At 34.8% G+C, this 26,347-nt stretch overlaps 1 protein-coding gene and 1 long non-coding RNA gene across 7 annotated transcripts in view; one reads left to right on the top strand and one right to left on the bottom strand.

Moving 5' to 3' along the window:
* The window catches only part of LOC137245503 (uncharacterized), a 359,413-nt gene that overhangs the window by 229,457 nt on the left and 103,609 nt on the right, over window positions 1-26,347 (top strand). The window lies entirely within an intron of this gene.
* The window catches only part of LOC137245498 (cyclic GMP-AMP synthase-like receptor), a 134,148-nt gene continuing 121,427 nt past the window's right edge, over window positions 13,627-26,347 (bottom strand). For all 6 annotated transcript variants that reach the window (XR_010951334.1, XM_067776280.1, XM_067776283.1 and 3 more), the window contains one exon: window positions 13,627-13,840. Coding sequence is in view for 5 of the 6 variants with exons in the window: in XM_067776280.1 (XP_067632381.1) it covers window positions 13,832-13,840 (9 nt within the window). In the remaining variant the exon portion in view is untranslated. The remainder of the gene's footprint in view (window positions 13,841-26,347) is intronic.

Here is a 26,347-nt window from a genome sequence, read left to right as displayed (position 1 = left end):
ACGCGTCTATTAATACCTCCCCCGACGGTTTTGGTCGTGTTTTAGCAATCGTCTCCGGTAATAAAGTATCAAAATTTGTTAATTAAAATTGTCCAAAATATATGGTTATTAAAGAGAGATGTAATTAAGTGCTCGTTTGAAAGTAAATAAGTATATTTCTTTGTAATATAAAATTTTAAGCAGTTTTCGATAGCAGCTACTAAACTTTTTTTTGTCCTAAGAAGTACAACAGTGCCAAATAGCATCCACAAAAAAAACGAACAAGAACAAGCATTTTATCAGGTGAGCGTGGCTGTGTATGTGCGTGCTGCTACATATCCTACTTGTAGACCTGTACAATGTTGGCCACTTACCCTGGTTTGACAAATTAGGCACGGTTGCCTGATTTGTCAACCACGCATGGTTGCATTCACTCTTCTAAATTTCGTTGGCTCGCTTTGCTAAAGCCCTGGTCACATCTTCCGTAAAATACTTATAAATGTTTTTATTAAATCAATCGCGCTTTTGTAGCAACATGCACATTTATATATATATATATTTTATTGATGACATTACAAAGCTGTGCTGCCACATAAAAAAAAAAAAAAAAAAAAAATAAATATTACCTTACCACCTTTCAGTTAATAAAGAAAAAGGAAAATAGATATTTTTACTACTCATTTTGAAAAGTTGAAACACCTTTCCGCGTAGGCGGCCTTCGGCAGTTATGCAGAAAGGTGTTCTACGCAGAATTACTGTGCATGGCGCAGCCGGTGTTGGATCGGCTAACATAACAATAAACATAAGAGTTATAAGGTAATATCAGCTCGATCACGAATGCTGGTAAATAAAGACTAGAAAAGTTAAAGATATATATACATCAGATGAAAGGTATTTTTATAAGTATTTTTTGTTCCGTTTTTTAGATGTGGCAGCACAGATTTGTAATGTCATAAAATATATATACGTATACACATATAAAAGTTGTATAGAAATTTGCAAACTTTAACAACAAATAACTTTTAAATAATAAGTTTGCGCGCTTTAAAATGTATATATTTGTGATCGGGAGAACTCCCTCTTTCATTTGATACCAAGTTAAACCCCGAACTCGGGGGTTGCTAAACTAAATCGCTGCCAATTGGAACTCACTACACTCACATTTAGATTAATTATTTCATTTCCAGGCTTGCTAAAAACTTTTCTTTATTTAATGAATCTTTCTTTCTACCGGAAAAGGCATTGCCACATTATCACATTTTTACAAGTGAATTTACTTAATCACTAAAATTTTGCCTACAGAGGGCAGCGTCAGTATTTACAGAGTAGAAGCGAACACCTGATTGGTTGTTCGACACTTTCGTCACCTTAAATGCAGGTTGCCGTACTTTTACACTAAATGATTGCGTTTACCGAGCTTCTTATTCTATTCCTCAATAGATGTCAGTAACGCCACTTTTAAGGTTGGTACGCAACCATTTTCGGATAGCAACCAACACTTCCACATTTCAGTGGATTACAATTAGACCAATTGTTTTTGTTTTATCGGCCTATTGATAAAGTATTCAAGGTTCGAAACGAGCTCAAGGCCAGAACAATAATTTTTTGTAATGATTATTGTTTTTTTTTTTTTTTAATTTTTCTATAATTAAAAAATTTTATTTTGTTTTTGGAATAGTAAGTAGAAAAAAATTAAGTTAGAACATTTATTAAGTTTAAGCTAATCTCATGCGCGTATCTATTATTTTTTCCTAAAATTTAACAAAACATTGGTATACTCTTTGTATCTGAATAATTTGAAAAAGGGATAGTTGCATCAAAGCTTTTTTAGTGTACTTTTTATGATAGTGCAAACTGTCCAAGTAGTCCTAGTACTCCATCTTAACTGCTGATATTCCACGCACTCTATTATATCGGCTAGCGTTTTGAAAACGCCTCAGAAAAATTTTGAATAACGCAAAATTTTTAAAAATTTGCAGAAAATTAATTTATGGGAGGAAATTCGTATGAGAAATGAAGCAAACGAAATTTATTACTTTTCTAGTACACGTAAATACTAGCAAAAATCGCTGGCGAAAAAATGAGGTTATGTTGTTGACATCACCTTTATTATTATTGCTATGATCTGGGGCCGAATCGTAACATACGATCACGGGTCGCAAAACTAATTTCACTCAAGCAATAACAATGAGGCTATCATACTATTTTAAAAAATAATATTATATTATGGATCTAGTGTTACATATATCATTAACCCGATATACAATTTCGGAGCTATTGTGATTTCAAAACTGGCATTCGATGACGGAGCCATGATGCAAATCATGCCGGAACCAGGAACAAGTGACCACCGGAAACCAGCTGATTGGGATTTTTTTTAAATAAGTTTGACACTCAATTTCTGACACATTACGATTTTGACATTAGTCTATCTTTTTACAAAAAAACAAAAATATGGAATTTATATTTCTGTTTGTAAATACGAGGTGTGTTCAAAAAGTATCGATTTTGTGTTTTTTCAAAAATTATTTATATATTCATGAATATTTATTTTTTCCCCTTCAAAGTAATCACCTTGAGATATTATACACTTGTGCCTACGGGTTTTCCAATCTTCGAAGCACTTTAAAAAAAATATTTTTTTTTATCTTGTTCAGTTCCTCCTTCGATGCCACCGGCACGATCTTCGTCGTTCATATCTTCTCGGCCTTCTAGTAACATTTTGTACCACCGATAAACGTTGCTTCGGTCTAAGGTAGCTTCTCCGTATGCCACAGTCAACATTTGGAACGCATCCGCGCACCTAATTTCGTTTTTCACACAAAATTTGATACAGGTTCTTACAAGTAAAGCCGCTGTCAACAATTAAGTGAACATTCAAAATGGCCGAGCTTGTCCGCATAAGTGAGAGGCATGAGTTCCAACATAACGTCACAAAAATTGAAATTCGAATATACGTAACCCGCGAAAATTCAAAATTCGCGATACTTTTTGAACACACCTCGTATGTCACCGTGCTGCCAACTTGTATGGTTCCGCCATGATACTAATATACATAGATAGGTAGTTCCACTTTTTCTTCTTCTCGGCCATTGCAACCATTTGACATAAGCTGTGTTGTGGCATTCCCTTTTGAAACTGGGCTACCATATCTTTAAAAAATATATGTCCCACAATGATTTTTTTGTTTTCCATTCTACTTCCCTACAAGAAACGCTGATAGGTTTACTAATACACTCACACTTGTAATTGACAATGCTGATCCTGCGATGACGTAAACATTGATACGCAAATTTATGTATGTTCCTTTGTTCGCTCACGCATGTCCGCATATACCCAACGACAGCCTATAATCATGAAAAAGAACTCAAACTGGGCAAGCTTCGGACACCTGGTACAGAACAAAAGAACATACAGCAGATACCATTATGCATGTGAGACAGATACATAATTTTCAACGGAATTTTATGTATGCCAGAACAGTTTATCCGATTTAATCATGTTGTCACTACTGACTGTTATATGACAATCAAATGATTATCACGGCTGTTTTGTTATTTTTTAAATTCCGCCATTTTCAACCGACGAAAACCATATAAAAAATAAGTTTAAAAAATGAAAAAGATAGCATTTCAAAGCTCAATGCTAAAAGAAAAAAAAATCGAAAATAATATTAAAAAATACCAAAAGCTGTCGGAATGTGTGGGGGCGCACTCAAAAAATTGATACGCGAAAAATAATAGTGGTTAGTGGTGATTCATTTTTAAACGTGTTTCCGCATGAGGAAAGCGCTCTTCTGTTGTTTTGTTATTTTCTGAATTTAAATTGAACATTCTGAACTCGAATTCTTATAAAAATATTTATTTTAAACAAATAAGAAACACGTATGCTTTTATCACGTACAAAATTAAAAACGTAATGAAATAAAGTAAATAAAAAGCAAAAAGCATTGTTTCATTTTTGGCGGAATATAACAATGGTCAAATATGATAGTATAACAGTCAAACCTGATATATACAGTAAACTATCATTTATGACACTTTTTGATAGTTAGAGTGTCAGCCCTGATCCAGGAAAATGAATGAGAGTGAGCAGTACGGCTATATACTTAATCAGTAGGCCATGTTGGTGTATAAGAAGGAGACAAAAACTCACACGTACACAGTTGTTTACATCACATTTGCGCAAGTCCCCTTAAGTTTATGATAGAAAGTTTGTATGAGGCGCTGATCGTTAGGTTGACATTGCTGACAATCAGATGATAGTCATATGATAGTCAGTATTCTTGTAGGGTTGTTTCTTGCTTTAAATTTTCTGGTATATTTTTTGACGTTCAACAAGCTGTTCTAGGCAGGTATTGAACGCTACACCTGTCCAAGTACATACCAGAACTAATAGAATATGTATCTTGCTCGTTCGTATTCAGTTCAATATAAAGGTTGCTCCGAACTTGGTCCACCGCAAACACACATCCGTTGCTTTTCAACTATTGGATTTTTTAAGCCATTGCTAGGACAGGCAGCCTGTCACTGATGTTAGGGCATAGCCCAACTATACAGGCTTAGACAGAGAGACAACAGATCCTTCAACTCACTGGGCTGCCTTTCGAAGTAACGGTGGCATACTCGCAGCAAAAAGTGCTGCTGCTACGAGGTGATTGATAAGCTAAAGTGTGGTAATACAGAGACTCCCGTTTTACTCTGAAATTCTAAAAGAAGTAAAATGCTGCAACTCTGGTTGTCCATACGAAGACGTACGGAGGGACGAAGCAGTTGCTGACTGTGACGCTAATAGATGCGGGAATTTCTATGGACAGATGTCAAATGAAAGAATTAAGTTAACTTGATTAGGCTGAACAAGTTCACCCACTTGAAATATATAAATTAGACCTGTTAAATAATGATTACTAATGGAAATGGTAACTCGTTTCCTCTTTTATTTTCTTTAAAAACGTTTTGATGATTACGTAATGATTAAGGAACCAATTAGTAATTGGATTTTTCGTAAAACAATTGAAACAATCATTAGCAATTAAAACAGGCATTTAATTAATTGATTACTAATGCTTCAATTCAAATTGAACAGGTCTAATAAAAAGGGAGTTTTCCAAACTTCCAAAGGCAGGGAAGCAGTATTACTTTCCTTAAATTTGTATACAGATTTTGCTTTAGTATTTGGATGCGACATTCTAGTTTTATTGTAATCATTTCACACATATTAACAGCTCTGTAAATATTTATCCTGTGAATAATATTTGAATAAAAATACCCCATAAAAAGTAAAAAAATTTCAAAACATAGTTTCAACCCGTATATTAAATCCACAGTCAATAAAACGAGGAGTTTTAGCATTTGTGAAAAGATGGGCAAAAGAGTTGGGTGATCCTTACGTTACAAAAGCCCTTTTTACATCATTGGTGAGGCCGATATTAGAATATGGATCAATAATTTGGAATCCGCGTTATCAAGTTCATGTGGATATGCTAGAATCAATTCAAAAACAGTTTTTACTGTTCGCCTTGAGAAATATTCAATGGGACTCCTTGTATAATCTTCCTCATTACACTAATCGCTTAAAACTTCCTACCCTTGCTTGTCGTAGAGAAATGCTAGGTGTACTATTTATGGCTAAACTATTAAATGGATCGATTTCAAGACCATTTCTTTTGAACGAAGTAAACTTGAATGTTCCATGCCGAGTTTCAAGGCATTATCAACCTATAATTCTTAAACAATGCAAAAGCAATTTCCAACTAAACGAACCTTTTCTATGTTTGTGTGAAGATTATAACTCACTCGAGAATAATTGATGTTTCGGACTAACTATTTACTATGAAAAAAACACGGTTCTATCTGTGGGGTACTTATTTATATATGCTAATTTTGTATTTTTAGATTTTATAAAAATTTAATCCATTTATTACAATACGAAAAATATTAATATTAATAATCAAAAATTTTCTTTGTTTGATGCAACAATTCAAAAACAACTTAAATCTATTTTTTAAATTTTAACAAGTTTAAATAAATACAGTAAAATTATAAGCCCTACAATACTCCCCCTTCATTATCTTCTCTTAATCACCCCTATTCTGCATTTCGATTACGTTCCCGTTCTACGCTCCGCTTAAAGCTGGAGACATTGGTGCTTTATCGGTAACCGTATCGGTAACAGCTGATTCGACCAACCTTATGAGAATTAATGCAATCGATTATTGGTGCCGCTAAAGCGCCAAATACACGACACGAACATTTGCCCGAACATTCCCGTTATGTCATGTTTATGCGACCTTTTCTGTCGTGTATGGTGGTGTTTGCCAATTCGCGCAAATGTTCGCTAAAAATCAAAATATTTTAATTTTTGGCGAACATTTGCGCGAACTGTTCGTGCGTGTATGGCGAAATAGCTCATAATCGTAGTAATTTCTGAACGGAACAGACGTGCGCGGAAAAGTAAAATGGACAATAAAAAATTTCTAATGTTCGGCCAAAAGTTCGTATGGTGTATGGCCAAAGCTGCGAACAAGATTGCGGAATGTTCGCGGAAATTTTCGTGTCGTGTATTTGGCGCTTAAGGTCGTAACCGTATCGTAGCCAACCAATTCGGTTTTGGTTTAAGCGCCAAATACACGACACGAACATTCCCGTTATGTCATGTTTCTGCGACCTTTTCTGTCGTGTATGGTGGTGTTTGCCAGTTCGCGCAAATGTTCGTGCGTGTATGGCGAAATAGCTCATAATCGTAGTAATTTCTGAACGGAACAGACGTGCGCGGAAAAGTAAAATGGAAAATAAAAAATTTTTAAATGTTCGGCCAAAAGTTCATATGGTGTATGGCCAAAGCAGCGAACAAGATTGCGGAAATGTTCGTGTAGTGTATTTGGCGCTTTACCGTCGTAACGATAAACATCTGATTACGTTAGGGATACGACTACAGCGATACGACAAACGGCACCAATGACTCCATCTTTAATCGAAGTTAGGTATTCTGCATTACGACGGAGTCGTAACGAGAAGACGAAGAGCGAATGATTTTTCGAAATCAGCTGTTTGTACGGAATGTGTGAACATTGGAACAAAATAAATAAAGAAAATTTGTAAAACACACTAAAAAAACGTTTATATTTTATTATCCACGCCATTTTGTACAAAAAAAAAGCAATAGAATATATTGCCGCAGTGTTATATTTTTTTGAGTGAAGTGCTTTCATAATTGTAAGTGTGTTTTTGTCGTTCTTTTGGCCAATTCCCTTCCGTGGCCACCATGTTTTGTTAAAACGGATTCCTGCACCAATATAGTTGACATTTTCTGAATTTTATGGGTGCAAATTTCATTGCACTGGCCTAAAATTCGTTATAAAGATTTATTTATTCTTTCCGCAAGGATTGTTTACGTTTTCGCTTCACATTCCTCTACACCGCCAGCTTGCTTTTCCATATAACTGGACCCAACGAACAGACACAAATTATCGCTGTCTATTATAATGAAATCAATAGCCGCGGCATTATTTGTGGAGTTGGAAAGCAACGGATACGAAAATGGCCACGCGAGAATGGAAAGGTAAATATTGCGAGATTTGTGTAATCCATTTGAGATGAGTGACGAATTGTTAGAAATTGAACTTAAAAGTGGTAAAGTTTAATGACTTATTATCATATTTAGGTTCAAAAAAAAACTTTCGTCTTAATAAGGATGCTTTCAAGTATGTGTTAGATACTTTTGCGGGGCAAATACGTTCAAGGACTTCGACATCGACATGTTGTTTTTGACGTGGAAACATATAAAAAACAATCATCATCAAGCCTTCTACGTTTCTTAACAAGTTTTACTTACATTTTTGTTAAATTCTGTTATAAATTAATAAAAAAATAAAAAGAAAATATTTTTCCGCCACCTAATTTGCAACTTAGAAAAACGGAAATACGATCGAAATGCAGAATACACAAAACCGGACGATTCGAAGTTGGATCGAAAGAGATTGGAACACAGATTACCAAAATTGCCAAATCGAAAAAATTCCAATCCAAGTCGAAATGCAGAATAGGGCTGAATAATTAAAAAATTATATGTATACTTTTAATCTATTGTATTTGTGAATCTATATTTTTCAGTTGATGAGTTTCTCTGTATCTGAGCACTTTTAGATCTCAGCGCTTAGGAAGCCACTGCCTCTCAAAGACTCGGTAACAATAAAAATTATAAATTACGAGCCGTACCCGTGCGCAACCAGTCTAAAAGTCTGTTATCAAATATCAACAGAAATCAGCTGTTCTATCAATCAATTAAAACTTACAGCTTGCGTTGCCATCTGGCGTATGAGAGCAACTGCTGGTAATGCAGTGCAAATATTCACAATAGTTCCATAGTACAAATATATTTCTTTGTGTGCTCACAATCGTTTATTTTTAGCAAATTATTTTAATAAAATAAAACACCACGACCAAAATTTTCCAATGCTCGTTAATAGCCCTAATCTCCATCTTAACAACCAAAACTTTATTAAGATTTGGATTCCAAATAAGAGCGAAAAAGGGACCCGTATATAAAGACAGCAATTAGAAATAATATATATGATAAATAAAACATAAATAACAATTAGAATAAAAAAACAAGTAAGGACGGGACTGTTGTCTTCGGCTGTGCCGAAGACTTCATACCTTTCATGAATGGGGCTAAACAATAATAATCTTATCCCGTTCGTAATCTCCAAATAATCGCATGTATAAGATAAGAAATATAAAGTGAACAGATGTACATACCTAAACGATTTTTAACATAAATATAAAATAAAAAATGGCAAAAAACACCCTTATCTGAACGATCGGTTGTATGGGATATATATTGCAACGAATTTACTGCAATTCCTCTTATTTGCAACCTTCTGTAAACGTTCGAATCACTAAACTGTTGAATAAATAACTCCACTTTTCAATAATGTAAAATGGCCTTTATTAGACTACTTTCAAAATAACACTTCTATTGCTCGACAGATAGCGTGCTTAATCAAAACTGATTCTCGCGCCTCTACTGTTGTCGCCTTTTATACTGTCTGATTTCCTCGTTGCATACTTCTAGGCTTTTCCATTCCAGAACTTACTAGTTAGTTATCAGCTACAAAATCACCAGCCACAACTACGTTTATAGCTTCTCATATGCGCGTGAGTAATACTTGCACAAATTATTGCCCTCTCTTGTAAGCACCTCAGATAAGATATATGCATGTGTTTGTGCGTCTCTTCTCCGCTGCGTGTACGTACATATGTGTAGACATAATGATTGAATTATTGATGTGCATCAAGTCACTGCTTAGCATCGGCTTATAGATGATAGTATCCCTTAGTGCTGCTAATATTCGTTACAATATTATATATAGCTCCGATCGAAATGATTTTTACAGGAAATCTTCTATGATATATTAGAATATAGAATATATATATAGACAATGATGAAGCTTACACACTAGATCCTGACCTGCTTAATGAAGCCTTTGTTATCCGCCCTACACCCGGCGCTCACCGTGCGTTTATTCCCCCCGATAACGCCTGTTATTCCAGTAATACGTTTGAATTTGAAGCTGTATCGGACTTGGACGTCATAAAGTGTATATCAAAAATTAAATCGAATGCTACTGGTGTGGATGGGATTCCCATAAGATTTATAAAAATGGTGTTACCATTCATCATTGGAGCCGTAACTCATATTGTGAATCACTGCATTACTTCGTCTTGCTTCCCTAATCAATGGAAGATTGCATCAGTTCGACCCATTGCAAAGAAGAAGTATGCCGACACTCCTTCTGAGTTCCGTCCTATTAGCATACTACCTGCCCTGTCCAAAGCATTTGAGGCATTAATAGCCGAACAAATCTCAAACCACGTGCAGAGACATCAACTTCTGTCACCTTTGCAGTCTGGATTTAGGTCTAATCATGGATGTGCAACAGCTATGCTTAAGATCCTCGACGATATTCGTAGTCACTTCGATGAAAACTTACCAACGTTGCTGTGTGTGCTTGACTTTTCCAAGGCATTTTACTCAGTTGACCAAGATTTGCTCTGCGCTAAGCTTTAGTCCTACTTTGGTTTTAGTTACAATTCATTAGCGTTAATTAAAAGTTATTTAGCCAACCGATACCAACGGGTAATTATTGGGTCCCAGATGTCACGACTTAGTGCAGTAGTCTGCGGTGTGCCTCAGGGGCTAATTCTTGGGCCGTTGCTGTTTAGCTTATTTATCAATGATATTTTTACAGTCTGTAAATTTGTTACTATGCACGCTTATGCAGACGATGTTCAGCTTTACCTTTCTAGCCGTATTGATGACGTTGATGATCTCCGTTCGAAACGTACCGCTGACATCTCAGAAATTTTCCATTGGGCTAATCACAACGGGCTCCGTCTTAACGCAAATAAAACTTGCGTCTTACCTATATCAAAGAAAAAGTTGGCTGAGACGGGTATTCGACCGATTTGTATTGGTACCGACCAAATTAAACTGGTGAGTAAAATTACAAACCTTGGCTTTGTAGTCAACTCCAGTTTGACTTGTGTTGACCACGGTAACCAGGCTATAGGAAGGGTGTATGGCGCACAGCGAAATCTGAGGCTATCGGCGATGTTTACTCCTCGTAACATCCGCCATAAATTGGCTGTCCAATTAATTTTGCCTTATTTTACATCTTCCGAGTTGATATATATTAAGCTAGACTCGCACTCAGCTTCTCGGTTAGACGTGGACTTTCGAAGTTCGAACACATATCCCGTTGGAAATCTAGCCTTCTGGGATGTCAAATATCCGACTATCTCAAAGCCAGGAGCTGCATTTTCCTTTTCCGACTCATGCTCACTAAGACGCCCTTATATCTTTATAATAAGCTTTCTTTCACAAGATCCGCTCGTTCAAACGACCTTATAGTACCCACATTTAAATCTGTTGCGTCGACTAGACTATTCTTCGTGAACACTACGTACCTGGAATTCTATTCCCAATGCTATAAGAAATAGTATAAGTAGGAGCAACTATAAGAATGTTATCTATAACTATTTTTCTGATAATAATATGTAGACTGGCCGTGTATTTGATCACGATACTAGAATAAATTACAAATTAGCTTTTATGGATAGGCTTACAATATATATATATATATATATATCAGTAGTATCATGTAGCTGTTTATTTTCCTTTTGTACTACTACTTATAATTATCTTTCCTTTCATGTCCCACTCAGCATTTAGGTGATTCAATTTTGAATTTCCCCACATATCAATACAATTTGTTTACTATTTCTGACTAAATAATGAGTTATCATACAATTGAACAAAAGAATTAATCAAATATGAATACTTTTGATGATGAAAAACTAAAAAGCATTTTCGATCACTTTTTGGAATCATTTTTGATGGCCTTTAATGACTAAATTTTAATATTTCATAAAAACCAACAAAAAGAATAATCAAATATGCTTACCTTTGATGATCAAAAACTGAATATAGTTTTTCAATCACATTTTGGAATCATATTTGAATCAAATGTGTTTACTTTAGCTGTTCAAAAATTTATAATCATTTTTCATTATAATATGAATATGAATAATGAATTTTATACTTGTTGAAATTTTACTTTTCATTAAAAATTTTATTTTTTTCACATACACATATTTTTTCAATCATGAAGCTAAGAAAAAATATATAAAAATTGTGTTATTTATGTAAAAGATATTCATGACAAAAATAATGTAATGCTGCTCGTGAACGAAGATTTCCCAAACCGTTTCTCAACTTCAGCTTACCAGAAATATAATGATTGGACAATACATAGGTTGTGAGCTATTTGAACCCCAGGTAAGTGAAACGATCTTGACATACCTGGATACGGCTTCAACAACCCGTATCGTATCCGTATTTTAAGATGCAGACGATAATGCTGATGTTGGATGTTGTAGTCGCAGGTGTATATCCGTCAAGTTTGTTTGCGAGTTAGCTGTGGTTCGAATAGCTCACTTTCGCATGCTTTCTTCCCCTGATGAAATAAGATTATTAAGTAGTATCCTATTTTGAATGAGATATGAAGAATAAATGCATTAAAATGGCATTCAAAAATGATTCAAAAATCTCAACCAAAACGATTGAAATATATTCACGAATAAGATCAAAAAAATACTGTGAAAAGCAGTCAAATATTACTCTAAAACTATTAAAGCTCAATTTTACAATAATATCAAATATGAATAAAAAGCGTTTCGAAATAGGAATCATAAATGATTATTCAAGAATAATCACATTTATGGTACATTTTTCTCCCGACGATACGTTAATTTTCGAACAGAAAATGCTTTTAAATTTGAACGTTTTTAATCATCTTGGGGTATGATATTTAAATATTTTTTGATCAAAATTTTTGGGTTTATATTGGAAATTAAGGGAGAAATGGCTAAAAACCTTTCTATCTGAACGATCGGTTGTATGGGATAGGTATATACTATATACATATAGCTCCGATCAAAGTCATTTTTTCAGGAAATCTATGACATATTGGAATAAATATCACCAAGTTTAACGCTTTTATATTGGAAATTAAGGGAGAAATGGCCAAAAACCTTTCTATCTGAACGATCGGTTGTATGGGATATATATTATAAATAGCTCCGATCGAAATGATTTTTTCATGAAATCTTCTATGATTAGAATAAATATCACCAAGTTTAACGTTTTTATATTGGAAATTAAGGCAGAAAATGCCAAAAATCTTTCTATCTGAACGATCGGTTGTATGGGATATATACTATATATAGCTCCGATCTAAGTGATTTCTTCAGAAAATCTTCTATAATATATTAAAATATATATCACCGAGTTCAACGTTTATGCTTTCTAATAAAGGGAGAAATCGCCAAAAATCTTTCTATCTGAACGATCGGTTGTATGGGATATAACTATATATAGCTTCGATCAAAGTGATTTTTTCAGGATATCTTCTATGATATATTAGAATATATATCATCGAGTTTCACGCTTATACTTTCTAAATTGCGGCAGGAATGACCAAAATTGTCTTATCTGAACGATCGGTTGTATGGGAGATATATGTTATGGTGCTCCGATCCTACCGGATCCGACAAATGTGTAATATAATACAAAAATACATCCTTGTGCCAAATTTCACTGAGATATTTCAAAATTTGAGGGACTAGTTTGCGTTCAAACAGACAGGCGGACGGACGGACATGGCTATATCAACTCAGTTCGTCGCCCTGATCAATTCGGTATACTTAATGGTGAGTCTATCTTCTATATTTCTCAACGTTATAAACATCGGACCAAAGTTAATATACCATTTCATGTTCATGAAAGGTATAATAAAAAATTAACAGGATTAGCCTGGTTTCATCGGGTCACTTGAGGGCAGTGCACTGCCACAACGTCGAAAAAAAGTGATAATTTCTTTGAGGTGGCAATGCTTTTTTAGAATTTAACGAATTGTATTTCTGACAACTAGCACAGTTTATGTCAAAGTGTAACTACCTTGTTTTTTGTATCATAATCTGAAATAAGGCGTTTTGAAAAATGGGCTTATATAGAACGTTTTCGAACTGGCAGCTGATATAATTTGAAATACCATTCAGTCAATATTTACTCAATATGAATTAATTTTATTGAGCTTGCCATTTATTTATGAGTTTTATTGAATATATATTTACGTATTCATGAAATATAAATAAGTGTGCACATATATTTTTTTACCATAAAATGTTACATGGCTATAATAAAATATGACTTAAATATTATTAAAAGTATTTTTTGTAGAAGGCGTGAAGAAACTCAATTAATGGTTCCATATTCCATCCCATCCACTTTAAGGTAGCTAAAGAAAAAGAAATCACAATTGTAGTACTATGTTAATTATAAAATTGCACATGCATACTGTCGTACATATAAAGGTGTGCCTGGAAAGGATCGTATCTCAGAAATAGTTGGAAAAACACCACCCTCAGATTTGTTTGGGTCAAAAAAAGCTTTGCCTCATAGTCCTGTTGAAGAGCGTTCCATTTTGGATTTATAAAAACAAGCAACGTTTCAAACTATTTTGTAACACTTTCTAAACCTTGGCGTTTACTAAAGATTCTCGGTTTTGATTTTAAACTAACTGAAAAAAATTAACAAATAATACCAATTTCACACAGAGGCTTAATGAAATAATTAGTCAAGTTTTCTACATTAAAGCCCTTATTGAACGCAATCTTCCATACGAAATACAAATTCTTAATTAACTAAATATAATAAACCTCCGAAGAGAGGCCGAGCTTCTCTTCCAATTTGCGACGTGCTCCTTTTAATTTTTACTACAAATTGGCGTGACAAGACCTATATGTTTTATGCCGACTCCGAATAGGAGAGAAGCTTTTCATGGCAGAAATACATTCGAAGTACTTGCCAAATCACTGCCGAGGGGTGACTCCGCTTAGAAAAACTTTCTTCTAATTGAAAAAACTTGTTTCTAAAATTTTGGTGTTGATTTGCCCGGGGCGTGAACCCAGGATCCTCAGTGTGGTAGGCGGAGCACGCTACCACCACACCACGGCGGTCGCCTAGATTGAAAAATCTAGTCGGTTTTGCTTGGTGTTTCGGAATTGATTGTCAATGTAAAAAATAGTTACGTATTTTGTTAGGTGCAACGCATTTTCGAAATGACTTATTTGGGCGCATTCGGCCTGCAAATGCAATCTACACAACCGATCCGCACACGATTTTGACATTTTCTTACTAAAAGAAACCCGGCAAGAACACGAAAGGTTAAACGACGTAGTTCTGTACCAGAATTAAAATAGTAGTTTCTACTAGTTTTTAAAGCCACACTGACAATTCTACCAGAAACTGCTTTGTATTTGTGATATTCTTTTCCTTTTTTAAATATAAAAAAAAATCTAGTTAGGGTTGATTCAATTACTATAGGTTTGTTCTCTCATGATGACAGAGCTTTGACACTCCCAAATTTAAAAATCTGTACGGGTTGCTTTTGCGAAGTAAGGAATTCCCTTCAGCGAAATTTGTAGTAGAATCGTACCTTTAGTAGTATATTTAGTGATAATAAATTTGTAAATGCCAACAGGTTTTGGGAGGAAATAATTCATTTTCTACTTAATATTTCGTGAATTTATAGAGTTATGTTAGTTTCGTCATTCTTTCAGATTTTGTTTGAATAATGCCGTAGGTCAGGATTTTTTCAAAAAGACACTATCTCAAAATTTGTTTCAAAAACTCTATCTGAGCATAAGTTCAATCCATTTTGACATAAGAGTTATTGAAAAGCGTTCTGAGATGAGACTACTTCAACCTAATTCTGATATACGGCGTTTTTGTCACAAATCTTGAAATGGGAAATATTCGAAAAATATTTTGAGATAGGACGACTTCGATACTCGTGACGAAGTGGTACTCTACTCAGCAGCCGCAATGAACTGACAAAACAAAAATAAAAAAGATGGATTATTGTCTTAGAACTTTATATTCCGACCTCGACTTTGACAGAAGAGTTAAGCTTTTGTGTGGTCCTGCTACACAGGGAATATTTACCTTTTTATTCTGTAATTTTGGAAAGCTCTTTTCCCTTTAAGTATTCGTAAGTGTTTCGAATAAACCGTTAATTTAGAATACATATTCGGAACACGTTCGTTTATACTCCAAATAAAAAAGATTCCACAAATTCTTAAATGGAGACGAATGTTCCGAGCATACAGAATGAATAAGTTAACATGCTGAATGAGTACTTTTCGTTTTGGCATTTCCATTATTTACTAATCGACATTTTTACGTGAATCGATTTATAGTCGAGTTTTTGACATTGAACGATAAATTTTGAATTGGTTTAGGTTTCGTATGTTCATGGGTTTACGAAAGTGCACGATTCCTTGGTGTCTGTACTTTTCATAAAATTACCTATGTAATAGATCAAGGCATAGTACATAACTTCATCATAGAATTAAAAATTCTAAGGAATTATGCAGTTTAGTACTTATCGGGTATTTATAGTGATTGCTTCCAACTTCTACTACAAATATTTTTCGAAAAACGCAAAGAAACAGCACAATTACCAGATGTCATTTCGATTTGGGAGCAAAATGTATGTAATTGTCAGACGAGCAAACCTCTTGCGATTGAATTATGTGCTTGCTTAAATAATAAAGCTAAATGAGTAAAAAAGTATGCAATTCAAGATTATTAAACATTCACCCTAATTGACATTGTCGTCGACATCGTCGTCGTTTTTCAGTCGGCGTCACATCGTATCGACGTCGTCGTCACTTCGACACCAAATCTGTATTGGCTAAGCTTGTTGAGACGACGACGCCAATTTATCGATAAAAGGAAAGGAAGATATACCATCTCTGCCATTTCTGAATCAGCTGTTCGATTTTCCTTACTATTTCTGTATCTTTTTTCGTGATTTGAGATTTGTTTAAATATTTAATTTCAAGATTTTACAAAAATGTTTTATTATGAAAGTAGTGCGAACTCCAGTGACGAAAATAATAAAGAGGAGCTTAGACTCAATAGAAAAAAATCTGAATTAACTTCGATTTTTTCTAGCTCAGGTACAAGAACCTCGAATTGTTGCGCACTCGTTATTTTCATTTTTAATATCTAAAAAAACGCTGCATATTATATGTTTGGCGACCACTGTGGTGTGATGGCCTTGCAGATGCCGTTCGGAGTTGACATAAAACATGTCTGGCCAATTTGTAGGGAAAATCAAGAGGAGCACGACGCAAATTGGAAGAGACTCTCGGCCTAAGATCTCTTCGGAGGTTATCGCGCCTTACATTTATTTTTTTTTATTTATTACATGTTTGTATATTTAATTAATTAAAAAAGAAATGTTTTAGTTACAAATATTCCTTCTGTCGTCAGTAAAAACAGCGTCGACAAAAATTTCGTCGTGTGAGGGCGACGACGACAGCAAATTTGCTTTGCCAATAACAAACATGTGTCGATAATCGTCAATAGTTATCGAAAACGACGATGAAAATACCGAATTCAACACGAAAATGACAATAAGGGATTATCAATTTCAATACATATTTGATTTGCTCATCGCAACAGCAACTATATGTCAGTCATAACACAATTATTATATTTAACAACTTTTTTAAGTAGACTTTGTCCAAAAGCTTAGTTTTCTTAGATTGTAAGTAAATAAAGAAATAAATAAGACTATAAAATCGCTAGTCCTAAGTTGTTATACATGTAGTACAATGCGGAATATATTTGAATACCAGCAAGTTTCGATTCAAAACTTGTTTTTGTTCTAAATGGAGAAAATACGGTTGGTTAAATTTTAAACCGCATGGTTTCAATTTAAAACGCAATTAAAAGTTCATATTTTTATGAAACCCAAACACGTTTGAATTTGAAAAAAAAATCTTGGGGCTTTTTGGTAAAAGCTTCGTCCGCTTCATATCGGGATGACAAGCTTTTGTTTTATTATCGGTTTTTTATTGATAGCGATTTATTTTTGTGATTTCGATTTGTTATCAGCTTGTCATTGTGTTATTGGTTTTCTTAATGGCTTGCTATCGAAGGTTAATACGTGTGCCATCGATTTTATATTAAAGTTTTGAAGGTGTGTGATTCACAACAAAGCGATGAGTTGACGTTTACTAATCGATAACATGCCGATAACAAATTGTTAGCACTCCGATAGAAAATCATCATCTCATCGATACATTTTTATAATAAAATCGATAACTTTTCGATAGCTCGCTGATAAAAAGTGATAATAGTGTGGCGAATGTTGACATCACTAGGCTGTTAGTAAATAATTACGCAACAAGAAAAACATGAAGCAGCCACTCTTATATACATGCCCACATTAAAGCTAGCAACACTTATGTAGAAGGCGACGAAGAGATATCTCTCACACACACACATGTAGTCATCAGCCGAATTAGTTACTCACACATACATACACAAGCATATGGCTATAAACTACAAATATACACGTATATAGCTGGTAATCAAGCATGAGCTACAAGAGTTGTAGAAGGTGAAACGTCTAGACCTTTGGAGAAATATGAGGACAAAGCAAAAGAGTATAAAAGCATCGCAAGCTTAGTAATAAGAGATCAGTTTTATTTAAACACGCTATTAGTTGCGAAGTGCAGTATAATTGTGAAGTATAATTGTACTACTCCCAATTTGCAATACAGAATATTGGAGTTATATATTCGACAGTTCAGCGATTCGAACGTTAGTAGGTTTCAAATAAGCCGAATTTCCCAAAATTCGTTTCAATAGCATAGCTCCACCTAGAGATTTAACTGTAGAGATTTTTTAAATCTGATATGATGCAGGTTATATCCACTGTAGTTTTATTTTTTCGCATTGAAAAAACTATATGAAGTGGCACAGTTTCAATTTTTGTGAAGTTTTTCAGCCACAAAAAAATTTTATATTTTCGAACTAAATACATACATATAAATATTTTCACATTTCCTATTAAGCAAAAACATATCTGAACGTTCATACATTTTTTATTTTACTCACGTTTGGCAATAAAAATCTTAGCTTGAAAATCTTCAAAAAAACATCTGTCATCCATGAAACTGCTCCTACCTTAACCCTAGAAGGGTAAGACAGTTTTAACCTACCATGTTAGTAATACACGTAAATTTTGATTTTATTGAATGAAAATACAAAGTTTTTTGCTTCTTAAACTAGGTTATAGAACAATTTATGGGAAATTGTTCATACACTATTGACATATTTTAATTTGATGCTCACTCCACACGCCGAATATAGACAACATTCATATCTATAGTTGATACGATGCACCGGATTACTACTCTAAACATGACCATTCTTTCCTAACAGCGTATGAGCATTGAATACATCTTTATTTTCGTTTAATTCTACTTGTTCTTTTGATGGTGATCGATTTTTTTTTTTGCTGGGGAGGTTTACTTATTTTTTCTCAGAGGCCGCATTCTGGGCGGACTCCGCAATTTTCATCAATTCCCTTAAAAAATTTACTTCCTCCTCAATTATGTCATCAGTAAAACTTTCATCGCTGTCAATATTGTTCAAAAGAGCCTCTATTTTTCTACCCGCATGCCAATGACCTCAGTTTCCCATTTTTATACTCAGCGTGCTTTGCACACAGAGTATATAACTTTGATTGGATAGCGGTTGGTTGTATAGGTATAAGGGAGTCGAGATATATCAAAATCATCAGTGTCGACAAAAAAAATTTGATTCGAGCCATGTCCGTCCGTCCGTTAGCATGATAACTTGAGTAAATATTGAGATATCTACACCAAATTTGGTACACTAGCTTATCCGGACCCAGAATAGATTGGTAAATGAGCGAAATCGGATGATAACCACGCCCACTTTTTATATATATAAAATTTTGGAAAACAAAAAACCTGATAATACACCTAGAACGTTGAAATTTGACATGTGGACTGATATTGAGACTCTTGATAAAAATTTGGAAATTTTTTTAAATGGGCGTGGCACCACCCACTTGTGATAAAATCAATTTTACAAATATTATTAATCATAAATCAAAAATCGTTAAACCTATCGTAACAAAATTTGGCAGAGGTTGCCTTTACTATAAGGAATGCTTTGAAGAAAAATTAACGAAATCGGTTAAGGACCACGCTCACTTTTATATAAAAGATTTTTAAAAGGTTCGTGGACGAATAAAATAAGATATATCTTTGCAAAAAAGAGCTTTATATCAATGGTATTGCATTTCCCCCGTGGTGTGATGGTAACGTGCTCCGCCTACCACATCTGGGTTCACACCCCGGGCAAAGCAACATCAAAATTTTAGAAATAAGGTTTTTCAATTAGAAGAAAATTTGTCTAAGTGGGGTCGCCCCTCGGCAGTGTTTGGCAAGCGCTCCGGGTGTATTTCTGCCATGAAAAGCTCTCAGTGAAAACTCATCTGCCTGGCAGATGCCGTTCGGAGTCGGCATAAATCATGTAGGTCCCGTCCGGCCAATTTGTAGGGAAAATCAATAGGAGCACGACGCAAATTGGAAGAGAAACTCGGCCTTAGATCTCTTCGAAGGTTATCGCGCCTTACATTTATTTATTAATTTTATTTCATTTCCCAAGTGGATTTATAACAATAAATAGGAAGAGCTTCAAATTTAAAAAATGGGCGTAGCACCGCCCCTTTTATGAATAAGCAATTTTCTATGTTTCGGGAGCCATAACTCGAAGAAAAATTAACGGATCGTAATAAAATTGGGTACACAAATTTTCCCTATAGCAGGAAACATTTCTAGGAAAAATGGACGAGATCGGTTAACCCTTTCGAACCGGCATTCAGTCTGTTAAGTAAATATAATTTAATTAGTTTCAAATAATTAACATACAGATAACTGGATTATTTCCATTCAAAAATTTCAAATTTTTATGTTGGGGGAGCTGGGGGGGACTGGTACAACATTGTACCACCAGTACTATTTTGTGGTACAACATTTGTACCAGCAGTTCTTAACGTACAATAATAATAAAAAATTTTCATATTGATGGATATTCAATTATTGGAAAAAATAAAAGTTTTACAAAAAAGTATATTACTTCCAAGAAAAATGTTTAAAAAGTAAACACACAATTCTTAAATTTCGAAAATTATGTATGAATCTAATTTATTATTGAGTATGATATTTTGCGAAGCACATTTGCAAAGTGATATATCACATTGCTGTGAAATTTTTTTTGTTCTGGTTTGTGTTTTGTCCTGCGCACACTTTGCGCAACGTCTTCGAGTCTCAATAGGAATTGGTAAATGCAAGGATACGTTGCCCAGCTCCCTTTGATAAACGGCTTGGTGATTGGGATCCGCGTACGGCTGCAGTTTTAATACCTTTAATACCTGATTTTAATGACCAGATGTGCTGACCCTGAACGAGGACTCATTTCTTTCCCATTTTTCGTTTGTTGGTGGTACATTTTTTCTATTTTTCTTTAATTGTACTAACTAAAGCTTTAACCACACGTTCGCCTAAAGTTCCATCGTATTGATTTTGTTCTCTTCCGTTATATGTATTGAAATCATATATGTATCCCGTCACATCGCAGCCACATTTTTATTTCACGTTTTACTGATTTGAGTGGCATATATTGTTTTAAGGATGATCTTCCTTTAAACTTTGCCATTAACTCATCTCTTCTCTGCCTAACCTTATCCTGCCGGTATTTTTGAAATGTACTTTTCAAATACTTCACAACATCGTCGATGTAATAAGTTTTACTGCAATCAGTTGGTTTCTGAGAAAGTGAAAAATATAATTTTAATGCCAAAAATTTATAGCGGTCACGAGATATTGCAGTCTTGATAATAGCATTACTTATTGAAGGATGTTTTGACCAATAATGTTTTGAAAGGGCAAAGAATTGAGATGAATTTCCGGATTTATATTACGTCCACGGTAATCACTTATAATATGTATAGGTATGGAATTTTCTCAAAGAGATGACGATGACGATAACTTAAAGTTTGTTGAGATGTAATTCTCATTATCGTCTTGTGCTAAATTGGATTCGTTCGGTGCTATAATGCTTTCAAAATCTGATAGCCCACTATTGGACGATGAAGGGGAACCAGATTCTTCGCCGTGCAACACAATTTTGGCAAATAATTATCATTTTCGTTTAAAAAATCAGTGCCTGTATCATCGTCATCTGGTTCAAGTATTTCATCAATCAGCAGCTCGGTAATTTTGTCTTACCTCAGTTTTTTCGAGATGGTATTTCTTTATAAAAGAAAGACGAGAGAATACTTTTTTTTTAAGAGAGGCACTGTTGATACGTATATGTACCAGTATAAAATACTACTGGGCCCTATTCGCTAACTGTGAGTTTTAAAGTGTACACAAGAAATTGTGTAAACTTTGAAATTCTGATTCTGTAAAGCAAAACTGTCAACAAAAAAACTCACTGATAAAAACTTCGTGAGTTTTCTTGGCAGCCAGTGTACACTATTCTGACATTCAAAACTCATACGCACTGTTGCGGAATGACTTTTTTGTTTTCATGGCGTTTGATGAATATTTTCTCTCACTGACATAAGACTTTTACATTCAGCGCTCATTCAGCAAAACAATGTACACAATAATATACAGAATCACATGAAAATTTAAAGTGTAAATTGTGTGTGCAAATGAGTTTTCAATGAGTGTACATTTTTCAGTTTTTCACAGTTACGGAATTGACACCCTGGTACATATACATATGTAAGTACCAGCTCACTGAAACTCCACAAACTCAAGCAAATCTATATAAATGTTTTACTAAATATGCTAAAGCTTGTAAATAAAATAAAGATCTTCCATAAAAATAAATTGTTTGGCAGTTACAACTTTTTTTTAAGATTTTTATTCAAAAACCAAACACGTGTTCAAATCTTTCACTATTTAACCCAAAACTGAGCGTACTGCACAGGAGAAAATGATTTCGTTTTTATATGTACCTTTAGACAAACTAAAAAGCCTGCTTTGGTACATTTTTTATTCAGTTTGAGTGTGATTTTGAGGATTTAGTCCAATATACACATTTAGTGGCACATACGGTGTACCAACAGGTTCGAAAGGGTTAAAGACCACGCCCACTATTATATAAAAGATTTTTAAAAGGGTCGTAGACGAAAATAATAAGCTATATATTGGCGAAAAAGAGCTTTGGTCCATAGAATTTTACTTTCTAAATTGAATTATAACATTAAATTGGAAAAAACTAAAATTTTAGAAAATGGGTGTGGCACCACCCCTTTTATGACTAAGCAATTTTCTATGTTTCGGGAGGCATAACTCGAAGAAAAATGAACATATCGTAATAAGAATATGTGTACCCAATATTTTTTATATAGCAGTAAATATTTCTACAAAAAGAAGAGATCGGTTAAAGACCACGGCAACTTTTATATAAACGATTTTTTAAAAGGGTTGTAGAGACTAGAATAATAAGCTATAACTTAGCAAAAAATAGTTTTGAATCAATGATATTTCATTTATCAAGTTTTACGGTAAGAGGAAAAGGGGAGACATTTTTTTTAAACGGGCGGTGCCACGTGTTATGTAGAAAAGTAATTTATCTGCAATGAAATGTACGATTGAAGCTCTCGCTGAGTATAAAATGTTCGGTTACACCCGAACTTAGACACCTTTTTTTGTTTTTTTTTTTTTATACTCAGTTGAGCAGAGCTCACAGAGTATATTAACTTTGATTGGATAACGGTTGGTTGTACAGTTATAAAGGAATCGAGATAGATATAGACTTCCATATATCAAAATCATCAGTATCGAAAAAAAATTTGATTGAGCCATGTCCGTCCGCCCGTCCGTTAACACGATAACTTGAGTAAATTTTGAGGTATCTTGACGAAATTTGGTATGTAGGTTCCTGGGCACTCATCTCAGATCGCTATTTAAAATGAACGATATCGGACTATAACCAAGCCCACTTTTTCGATATCGAAAATTTCGAAAAATCGAAAAAGTGCGATAATTCATTACCAAAGACGGATAAAGCGATGAAACTTGGTAGGTGGGTTGAACTTATGACGCAGAACAGAAAATAAGTAAAATTTTGGACAATGGGCGTGGCACCGCCCACTTTTAAAAGAAGGTAATTTAGAAGTTTTGCAAGCTGTAATTTGGCAATCGTTGAAGATATCATGATGAAATTTGGCAGGAACGTTACTTGTATTACTATATGTATGCTTAATAAAAATTAGCAAAATCGTAGAGCGATCACGCCCACTTTAAAAAAAAAAAATTTTTTAAAGTGAAATTTTTACAAAAAATTTAATATCTTTACAGTATATAAGTAAATTATGTCAACATTCAACTCCAGTAATGATATGGTGCAACAAAATACAAAAACAAAAGAAAATTTCAAAATGGGCGTGGCTCCGCCCTTTTTCATTTGATTTGTCTAGGATACATTTAATGCCATAAGTCGAACAAATATTTACCAATCCTTGTGAAATTTGGTTGGCGCTTAGATTCTAGGACGATAACTGTTTTATGTGAAAAAGGGGCGAAAACGGTTGAAGCCACGCCCAGTTTTTACACACAGTAGATCGTCTGTCCTTCCGCTCGGCCGTTAACACGATAACTTGAGCAAAAATCGATATATCTTTACTAAACTCAGTTCACATAATTATCTGAACACACTTTGTATTGGTATAAAAAATGGCCGAAATCCGACTATGACCACACCCACTTTTTCGATTTCGGAAATTACGAAAAATGAAAAAAATGCCATAATTCTATACCAAATACGAAAAAAGGGATGAAACATGGTAATTGCATTGGTTTATTGACACAAAATATGACTTTAGAAAAATACTTTGTAAAATGGGTGTGACACCTACCATATTAAGTAGAAGAAAATGAAAAAGTTCTGCAGGGCGATATCGAAAGCCCTTGGAATCATGGCAGGAATACTGTTCGTGGTATTACATATATAAATAAATTAGCGGTACCCGACAGATGATGTTCTGGATCACCCTGGTCCACATTTTGGTCGAAATCTCGAAAAGGCCTTCACATATACAACTACCACAACTCCCTTTTAAAATTTTTATTAATACCTTTAATTTGACACCCATATTGTACAAACACATTATAGAGTCACCCCTGGTCCACCTTTATGGCGATATATCGAAAAGGCGTCCACCTATAGAACTAAGGCCCACTCCTTTTTAAAATACTCATTATCACCTTTCGTTTGATACTCCTAATGTACAAACGCATTCTAGAGTCAACCCTGGTCCACCTTTATAACGATATCCCGAAAAGGCGTCCACCTATAGAACTAAGGCCCACTCCCTTTTAAAATACTCATTAACACCTTTCGTTTGATACCCATATTGTATAAACGCATTCTAGAGTCATCCCTGGTCCACCTTTATGGCGATATCTCGAAAAGGCGTCCACCTATAAAACTAAGGCCCACTCCCTTTTATAATAGTCATTAACACCTTTCATTTGATACCCATATCGTACAAACAAATTCTAGAGTCACCCCTGGTCCACCTTTATGGCGATATCTCGAAAAGGCGTCCCCCCATAGAACTAAGGCCCACTCCCTTTTAAAATACTCATTAACACCTTTCATTTGATACCCATATCGTACAAACAAATTCTAGAGTCACCCCTGGTCCACCTTTTTGGCAATATCTCGAAAAGCCGTCCGCCCATAGAACTAAGGTTCCACTCCCTTTTAAAACACTCATTAACACCTTTCGTTTGACACCCATATTGTACAAACGCATTCTAGAGTCACCCCTGGTCCGCCTTTATAACGATATCCCGAAAAGGCGTCCACCTATAGAGCTAAGGCCCACTCCCTTTTAAAACTCATTAACACCTTTCATTTGATACCCATGTCGTACAAACAAATTCTAGAGTCACCCTTGGTCCGCCTTTATGGCGATATCTCGAAAAGCCGTCCGCCTATAGAACTAAGACCCACTCCCTTTTAAAATACTCATTAACACCTTTCATTTGATACCCATATCGTACAAACAAATTCTAGAGTCACCCCTGGTCCACCTTTATGGCGATATCTCGAAAAGGCGTCCACCTATAGAACTGAGGCCAACGCCCTTTTAAAAAACTCATTAACACCTTTCTTTTGATACCCATATCGTACAAATTCTAGAGTCACCCCTGGTCCACCTTTATGGCGATATCTCGAAAAGCCGTCCGCCTGTAGAACCAAGCCCCACTCCCTTTTAAAATACTCATTAACACCTTTCATTTGATACCCATATCGTACAAACAAATTCTAGAGTTACCCCTGGTCCACCTTTATGGCGATATCTCGAAAAGCCGTCCGCCTATAGAACTAAGGCCCACTCCCTTTTAAAATACTCATTAACACCTTTCATTTGATACCCATATCGTACAAATTCTAGAGTCACCCCTGGTCCACCTTTATGGCGATATCTCGAAAAGGCGTCCACCTATAGAACTAAGGCCCACGCCCTTTTAAAATGCTCATTAACACCTTTCATTTGATACCAATATTATACAAACGCATTCTAGAGTCACCCCTGGTCCACTTTTATAACGATATTCCGAAAAGGCGTCCACCTATAGAACTAAGGCCCACTCCCTTTTAAAATACTCATTAACACCTTTCATTTGATACCCATATCGTACAAACAAATTCTAGAGTCACCCCTGGTCCACCTTTATGGCGATATCTCGAAAAGGCGTCCACCTATAGAACTGAGGCCAACGCCATTTTAAAAAACTCATTAACACCTTTCTTTTGCTACCCATATCTTACAAACAAATTCTAGAGTCACCCCTGGTCCACCTTTATGGCGATATCTCGAAAA

The sequence above is a fragment of the Eurosta solidaginis genome, chromosome 3 (genome assembly GCF_040869045.1).
Source record: "Eurosta solidaginis isolate ZX-2024a chromosome 3, ASM4086904v1, whole genome shotgun sequence".
Lineage (NCBI taxonomy): Eukaryota > Metazoa > Arthropoda > Insecta > Diptera > Tephritidae > Eurosta > Eurosta solidaginis.
The sequence above is the reverse complement of the archived record's forward strand: the minus strand, read 5'-3'. Positions and strand labels throughout refer to the sequence as shown.